Source organism: Pogonomyrmex barbatus, unplaced genomic scaffold (assembly GCF_055798465.1).
Source record: "Pogonomyrmex barbatus isolate J1 unplaced genomic scaffold, ASM5579846v1 scaffold11, whole genome shotgun sequence".
Lineage (NCBI taxonomy): Eukaryota > Metazoa > Arthropoda > Insecta > Hymenoptera > Formicidae > Pogonomyrmex > Pogonomyrmex barbatus.
Window position 1 is genome coordinate 6,425,315 of NW_028297107.1, and position 9,023 is coordinate 6,434,337.

Sequence of the window (9,023 nt, forward strand, 5' to 3'; positions counted from 1 at the left end):
CAGATGTAGTGTGTTCGAATGTAAAGTCAAAATGTGCCGGAAGAGTGAAATCTCATGCCCTATGCAGCTTCAACCTCGCATCATCGTATACCTTGTAGTTTAATACAATATTTTATAATAATATAGCGTCTATATAGCAGAATGATATTCTCCGCGAAAATGTCATTTCCGACCAAATGACGAATCATCGTGGCATGACGTGGTGGACGAAACGTTTTGTGCCATTTCACGCCGGACGCCGTTAAAAATCGTGTATCGACTACAACATATTTTTATGAGATACATTAAAAATTGACACATATTTCCATTCGATCCCGTTCACTTTCTTCCCCTCGTACAAGCAAGTGATCGATCGTCGGGGATAATCTTGGATCCTAAAGATAGAAATGCGTATGCAAGATACTTGTATCGATAACAAACGGATGCATCCAATAAGTATGAATTTTGCAAATAATGATCATTTTGTTATTTTGTTTAAAAAAAAAAAAAAAATTTTCTATGTGTGTATTACATAAAGCGAATAGGTCTTTTGATGTAAAATTTAAAAATATATAGTATAAAATAAATATATCGATGTAAAAATTGTATGGAGAAGTCTTGCCATTATTTGCAAAATGAAATAAATTAGGCTTCATCTCGTGCGATACGATACATTGTAGTACTTGCGTAATCATAATAGTGTATCATTCTTGCATCACCAGTCCTTAATAGTAGTAATAAAAATAATGATAAATCAGGTATAATCGTAACAATATATCTATATCAACAAGTACTTAACAATTATACTTACAGCGTGGCGATTCATGCAGCGCGAGCGAACTATATGCTAGATTACGTAACATTAAAACGAATCTTCGTAAAATAGCACCTTTCCATCCCGACCGGGGTCCTCGTAACGTGTCGTGTCGTGACTCGTTGCTTTTATTGATCTCATTAACCGTTGGCCTGATTCGATCGAGTCTCGGTGCATCCGCCTCAATACACACGCAAGTATTACAAACTTTTCTTTCAAATGTATAGAAGCGCACAAATATATTGATCGTTATTTAATCTTCCCCCTTTTCTCTTATGGTTCTAAAAATAAAATTTATATATTTAGATTTTATAATAGGCCATAAGATTACAAGAAAATCAAAAAATAAAAACAAGAATAAAACAGACTTAATTTGTATCAACTAATTAAGATTAAAACAAATTCCAAAAGAATTCAAATGGAAAAATCAAATATATAGAATAAATTTAATATTTATAACGATTAATGAGAAGCAATAAAGTCACGAGAATCCCCGGAACAGTACAGAGTTGCAGTCTTAAACTTCGCTGGACTGTAATTTTTCTTTCTTTTTTTTTTTTTTAATCACGACGGTCAGCGCGGAAGAGCGTAAAAGAAATGGACGTCACGTCGCGCCGTGAATTCATTTCTACTTTCAGTCTTTCTCCATGATCCAATCTACGATTCTAGCACCATTTTGCAGCTTTCCCCGTTCGCCATCACAAATCGACGCGAACGAGCGGTCTACCGATCGCTATACTTCATCGAATCGGCTACATAATGTAACACTTGGACGTTTACATAGCTAATACAAGATCTCGTTAGAATTCAAAAATTACATTAAATTATCGACGTTCGCATGCAATAATCTATACGTTTCCTAACGTCTAAAAAGGGAAGCCTTGCCGATGCTGATTTGGAACAATCTCTTTTCATTATATGTGTTCTTCAATCAATTTTATTTCTCCAAGCTCAGTTATCTTAACTCTTTGCTTTTTTTCATGAAATTGTAAATAATTTTCAATCTTTTGCAACTTGAATTTAATTTTTATCTCATTCTGATCCTACTCCAATTGTCTGCCAAGTTCAGCACTTGTAAGCCTTCCTGTAAATTCTAATATCTAGATCGCAGTATTGACAAAATGAGGACGTGTAAAGGGCCCGCAAGTCCCGAATTTCCTTTTTCAACGGTCTCTCGGGATCGTTGCTCTTCTCATTGTTCTCCGGGGGCATTTTCGCTAGTTGGTCGTATCCGGATTTGAGGACGGCGAGGATGCCGGGCTCTGTATCAGGTCAATATCGGTAGTATCCCTCGAGGAGGCCAACAGTGAGGGGGTTATCAGCATGCCGCGCGGGCTGAAGGTGTCACAATAGAGATTCTCCTTTTTATGCACTCGCCGTACATGGCTGCGTAAGTTATCGCGGCGTGCGCTTCGATAGGCACAGTGCGGACATAGATGCGGTTTCTCGCCCGTATGCATACGACGATGCTGTATTAGCTATAAAAATATCAAGACATGGATTAACGTTAATTAATTCTCAATCTTTGTCACAAACTTTTATGACGTATATAAATACTAATTGAAGTCTCTATAATACAAGTGATATTTCAACTACCTTCTTTAGTTGCACCGTTCGGAAGATGCAGATATCGCAACAGAAATATCGGTCATCACGATGCCTTCGCATGTGCCTGCTGAGATCGACCTCGGAGGATCGATCGGCACCGCAGACGGCGCAGCTCACCCTGGTCTCCGGCGCGGAACCTCTCGCATGCGCTCGCAGATGTCTTTGAAAGGCCTTTTCGATCGTACACGCGTATGAGCACAGTGAGCACCGATACTCTTCTCTCTCGTATCTAAGTACATTACGAAACAGAAGTTGAAAGAACGCAACACAATTTTTCAAAGAAAAAAAAATGTAGATTTCTCTCTTTCCATTTATTTTATATCCATTAATCTAATAAAATAAAAAATTCAAGAGAGAATCTTCACATTAAAACATAAATTAAAATAGTTATATAAAATTGTTCGAGTACCTATACCTGACGCGTTGCAAAGCCAGTGAACGTTTCTTCCCCGTAGGTGTCATCCCCTGGGCCACGTGCGCTGCCACGTGAGTCTCCATCTCGCACCTGCTGCTCGTCGTAAAGTCACAGCCTGTGGATGGACATCTCTTGGTCTCCCCGGTCTCCGTGCCAGACAGAGCAGGATGGCAATCAGCTATGTGCTTCCTTAGAGCTGGTCTCGTTGGTGCCACCACATCACAGGAACCACACGAGTAGCCACGATGAACGCTACTTACGTTCGGACTACTGCCTCTCGATCTTAAACCATATGATATTATCTCCAATATTGAATAATAATAACAATAATATATTATCCCATATCTTACTCGATTTTAATAATAATAATAAATTTTTACGAATTTATAATTAAGTTTTTCTTAGAGAGAATGATATTTAAAATATGCAAAATATGATCATAACTTGACTAACTATATTAAATTATCGAGTTTCTACATACTTTTCAGTATACGATGAATGCTCGCTCTCGGAATCACTGTCGGAGAGAATATTGGGAACTTCCGTTGCTTCTAGTGCCGCAGTGGCGGCAGACAGTCTGCCCAGCATAGCCGTGTAAGCGCCTAACACCCAACCGTTCAGAACAGGCGTCACCGTTCCTTCCTGAATATCAATAATAAAAATGTTAGCTTCGTCTTCCAAACACGCATATAAATATATACACATGCATATATTATCTTAAAAAATTATCGATAAATCAGTTTTAAATTCGGATATGTCAAGTAATATTTATGTTAAAAATATAGTTTCAAAAACTGACCTTGTCGAGGGCCAAGCATGACATCGGATCGGGGAGTTTAGCGATTGACAAATTGTTGTTTGCCGATCGATGTGAGCTATTGGTGCTACCAGTGTCGCTCTCTTCACCGGCATCTTCATTGTCATTGCTTTCATTTGGCACGCAAGTCTAACCGGTGCATATAAAAAAATAGGATATTTGTATTTCCATAATTAAAATTTTTAAGCATTTTAAGTGGAAATTAATAAAACTTTAATTTCAAATTTTTTTTTAGAGAAATTTAATTCAAAGAGTATTAATATTAAAGAGTTAACTGCTCAATATTGTGCTGTACAAAGAAAGAATCTTACCTGATTTTCGTTTTGATCGGTCTTTTCGATGTTACCTTCGTTGTCATCACGTTGAGGATCTTCATCTTCGGCGTTTGTGCTCTTCTCTGCATCCTCAGCATCTTCGGCATTAGTAGAGGCAGGTTTTGTAACCAACTCCATCGGGACATAGGGTGGCCCCGCCGCCGTCAAGGGTAGCGGCAGCATATCGGGCCGATGAAGGGCGCTCAGGGCGAAGGCAGCCCTTGGCAGGATCTGCGTCGCGCCGGAAGGCAGAATCGGATGCCTTCGGGCGAGACGCGGGTCACCCCAAAGTTCACCCGCGACGTGAAGACTCCAGATCCCATATTCCATCTGGAATATGTGTTATGAGTGCCCGTTGGTAAAATTCACGGAATCAGCTCGTTGTATAAAATAGCATTTCCAAGTAGTGAGTAAAAAAATATTCGCATATATTACACTCGTAATAGCATATCAAAGCATATCTGTTTTTGATGTAAAAAAAATATCGCTATATAGTACTTTACTTACTATATACGTCAAAAGCATATTTTTTCATCAAAATATCTCTTTTCGAATAGAATCATTCCCAAAAGGGGACAGGATGCTGGGGGATTTTATTCACTTATGTTCTAACTATATCGTCTCAGTGAAATTGATCGCTGATTCGAGTCTTCGCGATTAAAATAAATCTGTCATTTATTTGGTTTCTTTTTTTTTTATATAATTTTTATATAATTTTTTATATAAATATAATTTCACGTGAGTTTAAAATAAACTTGTTTTTAAAGATTGACTTGAGCATTTGATTTATATTTATTGGTATTATTGGATCATCCATGATCACGTGGATTATTTGAATTCAAAGTTAAAAATATATATTGAACTTAATAAAGATCAAATCGCTTGGATACGGTGCTTGAGCCTCATTATGTTTGTATGGACTGCACGGTATAAAAAGGATGAAGGGTAGGGGGCGAGAAGAGAGAGATTAGTGGTGGCCCTCGAATCAATACTTACGTGCAATTTTCAGGCGTACCGAGTTATTTGTTACTTATATATAAAATCACTATTTATATGTAACGCTTCTCGTCGAATTTGCGTACATTTAATTTAATCGTCAAAAGATATTCGAATATGTTCATGTATATCAACCTCATTTGTAACCCATATACGCATTACGTATTTTTATTACTGTACTTCTCCAAATATATATTTATAATGATTTTATAATTACTTAATTGAATATCTTTTGAAAGATTCATACGTTAGACGAAACGTTTCAGAAATACGCGAGGACTTCAGGATGGATATATGGATATATCGCGGCAGTAATTCGATTTCGAATTACAAGATTGAAACTAGTGCTAAAGATGAAGATAACCATACAGAAAAAAAGTATCGTACAAAGTATCACATGAAGAGGAAATTATCTCCTTAAAATTTTTACCAGAACTTCTTATTTTTCTCTCTTAGCTATTTTCTAAAAATGTACAATCTTCAAAGGTGAACCAGAACACATCGATTTTCTTTGCCCTAGAATATTTCTTTCGTTTCAATGTGATTACACATCTATAAGGCTGTCTCTACACATACAGATCTATATTACTCTTACAGATCTATATCTTGTTCGATCTGTATCTATATCGCTCCAAATGTGAAACTCGCGAATTCAAGAGCTATTCTTGAATTATTTTCTCGTAGATTATTTTACTCGAACAATCATAAGCCTGGTTGAACAATGCTGTGCATTGAGGGATACTTATAATTTACATAAAATATTGATTGGAAGATTTCATGAAAAACGAATACCAACAATATGTTCGATGTTACGAGATATTCAGAGAGAACATGTGTCTTTTCGATAGGCAAACGAAGACATCTAACTTTGTGCACGTGTTCACCAGAGTTCAATGATTCGAATCACCCCTCAAGATCGAATCGAGATACTTAATTCCGACAGAAAATTAAATTCATTCTAATTTTTTTCAAATTAAAATCTTTTTACAGCGTTTTTATAATATTTCGAAGGTGCAACAAATTAAGCAGATTCTAATTCGTTTCTCAAAGTCATTGAAGAAATGAAAATGTCTGTTCTCGTGAACGCGAGGTTCGAACGAGTCGCAAATATCACGCCACGAGATCAGCAAGAGGATCGCGTCTCTCAAATGAGAGAGAGAGAGAGAGAGAGAGAGAGAGAGAGAGAGAGCAGGATAAAATTGCGCGAAATCGCAAGAATATCGAGGAGGTTCCCCCTTCTCTTGGAGGGGGCGCCCCGATGGTGGCCTACCGCAACAATTCGGGCCGATCGTCATTACGCTGGAATCATCCCCCGCCAGTGCTCCCTTTCGTCGCCGCAAGACCGGGCCGATCTCCACCTTACCGATCGAATGGAAGTTGACGCGCGTAGCGACTTAGCACCGCCTCCCACGCTACACACATGACGATGACGTCGACAATGCCGAAGAAGACGAAGAGATGACGATAACGATGCGGAGGGCGACGATAACGCGAGAAAGGACGTGGCGTTTTCGCGATCCGCGAGCCGAGAAGAAACGAATACCGGGTCTGGATACGTGCCGCCGTAGAGCGAACGAACTCGCGAGATTCCTGACCATTGGACCGACCCTCGTGCATGCATACTTTAGCATAACGTTCTCTATACAATATCTAGAAAGAGGGAAAGAGATACGGGGGTCGGGGGAATAGGAGGAGAAGGACGAGGAGGAGGAGGAGAGGTACCACCGAGGGGAGGTCATCCTCCTCGTCACCCCCCGGCGGCTTCATCCTTTATCTCTCTCTCATTCTTTCTCCGTCTCGCGCGTGCCCTCTCCCTCATATCGCGCGCCGGGGGCCCCCAGCAGTCGTCCTACCCCTCGCACTGACCCCTTCTCCCCGCCCCCATTGCTGCCGCGAATCGATTTGTTATTGTTTTTGTGTCTGCGGTCGTCGCGGCGGATGGAGTGAGCGGGGTTATATTGAGGGGTGGATGGGCGAGTGGCAAGTGGGGTGGGGTTGCCGGTGCCGGTGGTACTGCTGCTGCTGCTGCTGCTACCGCTACTGCCGCTACTACTGCTGGTGCGGTTGATGCTGGTGCTGCTGTTACTACTGCTACTGCTGCTGCTGCTGCTGCTGCTGATAGTGGTGGTGGTGGTGGTAGTGGTGGTGGTGGTGGTGGTGGTGGTGGTGGTGATGGTCGCGCTTGAGCTTCGAAGCCTCGGCTTCGGTTTTCGGGGCGGCAGAGAGGCGACCAGGGTGAATAAGCTGCCGCTGTGGAGGGCCGAGGAGGGTGGAGAGGGAAGGCAGGAGAGAATCGCAAGGGAACGCGAAGGGAGAAAGAGAGAGAGAAAAGGGATAGATCGCGCGATTCCGATCAGTGGCGTAGCCAACGTGGGACGTGAGCTTTTCAGGAAAACTGAAAGCGTTCTTTCGGCGTTCCTTTTTCCGATCATCGGATACAGAATCGTGCTCAAGATTTTTTCTTAATCGCCTTTAGTTGTATAAGAATGTCGCTTGGGTAAGCGACGGAGAGTCATCTTTATCGAGCGCGACGTGACTCTCATGAATAATTGGAAATTGACCGCGAAAAAAGGGCCGAGATCACGCCACTGGCATAGCCGCCAAAAAGAGTGAGATGAAACGAGAGGGTTGAGGATGGAAGCTGGTACAATGAGGAGGAGGAAACGCGAGCGAGAGTGGGTGTGGAAGAAGGGAGAAAATCCCTGCGAGGGAAAGGGAGAGGGGTGGCAACGAGAAAAGAAGGGGAAGGGTTGGAGATCGCATGGGTTAAACCGAGAGAGGACTTGACGCGAAGATGGACGCAGGAGGGAGAGGGACAGCACGGATCGGATTGCGTCCGCGGGTTGCATCGAGGGGTGGTGACAGAGATAGTTAGACGTGGTGGAAGAGCGAGAGAGGAAATAGAAGGATAAAGGAAGGGAGAGAAAGAGAGAGAGAGAGTGAGTACGAAATAGCAGGACTGGCAGGGGCAAGGGGAGGGATACGTCGGCATCGGCTTGACAGGTGACAACCGATCGGACCACTGACGTCACAGATCACTCGACCGAGCACGCGCGCGCACGCACGCAGCACGCATAGAGACCACGACTACGTGAATATCCACAGCTACGTGACGTGTATGAAGTCGGAGTCGTCTCACACTCGCGTACACCACTGTGTGCACCATCGACAAACGTCACGTTTGGCACGTCGCGTGAGAGAAAGAGAGAGTAAAAAAAAGAGGGTAATCCCGCGTCCCCAGCGGAGCGATGAGAGAGAGAGAGAGAGAGAGAGAGAGAGAGAGAGAGAGAGAGAGAGAGAGAGAGAGATACGAGGCGAAGAAAGAACGAGGACGAAGGATCACGAACAGCATAAAATGGGATGGCGGGAACAGGAGCATGAACCATCACTTTACACACAACTAGGAGATGATTTTCGGACGCGAGTGGTAACAGACGATCACGAGGATTTTTCACGCGACGCGATTTTTCTCGTCGACGACGTACGATTTGGATTTTTGATATTTACCGGGTGTTAACGCCGGCCGATAGCCCCCGCGCGCGGCGCCTCTCTATCTGGTTACCATTACACTCGGATGTATGAAATGCGCCACGGGCATACAACCATCCCCCCACAATAGCCCTATTTATGATTGGGCAAAATTGCTTTCCATGCGCAGAATAAAATCTCGCGCGCGGGTCCAGGAAAAATCCGCGGGGCGCCGCGACGGGAGGCCGCGCCGCCGCTTCTCGCGGTCGCGCATTGCGTCTCCCCGTCATGACGCTCGTCCGGGAAACCTGGACGAGACGCTACGCACGGCGACGCGCTCACGATCGCCCGCCGACGTGCGACGCGTCGCCGTTTTCCGCTGATTTTTCTTCGCGACTTCCATGCAGCTCCGATACATTCGCGGAGAAATTAAATGCGGTCCGCCGTGGCCGCGGCGCTGCGATAACCGCCTGCTCGGCCAATCATCGTGCACCGTGCTATGTAGTTCCAAGAAGCACCGCGACGAATCAATGGCGCGGCGCGACGGATAATAATCGGAATGAGGTTAAGCGACGATTACTATTTAATTATGTGTTTCCGCCCTGATTTATT

At 43.1% G+C, this 9,023-nt stretch overlaps 1 protein-coding gene across 5 annotated transcripts; it reads right to left on the reverse strand.

The window, feature by feature from the left end:
* Window positions 1-1,331: 1,331 nt before the first annotated feature.
* LOC105426499 (uncharacterized) lies at window positions 1,332-8,607 on the reverse strand. Of its 5 annotated transcripts, none has more exons than XM_011637751.3 (7): window positions 8,451-8,607; window positions 3,945-4,277; window positions 3,616-3,762; window positions 3,298-3,458; window positions 2,811-3,098; window positions 2,390-2,630; window positions 1,332-2,271 (listed from the first exon to the last, which is right to left on the reverse strand). In XM_011637751.3, exons 2-7 carry the CDS (start codon window positions 4,275-4,277, stop codon window positions 2,011-2,013), a joined length of 1,431 nt encoding a protein of 476 aa, XP_011636053.2. In that variant the 5' UTR covers window positions 8,451-8,607; the 3' UTR covers window positions 1,332-2,010. The 5 variants fall into 5 exon arrangements, with proteins under 5 accessions (XP_011636053.2, XP_011636056.2, XP_011636054.2 ...); XM_011637754.3 differs by lacking the exon at window positions 8,451-8,607 and adding an exon at window positions 6,214-8,420; XM_011637752.3 differs by lacking the exon at window positions 8,451-8,607 and adding an exon at window positions 4,944-8,420.
* Between the last annotated feature and the right edge of the window lie 416 nt (window positions 8,608-9,023).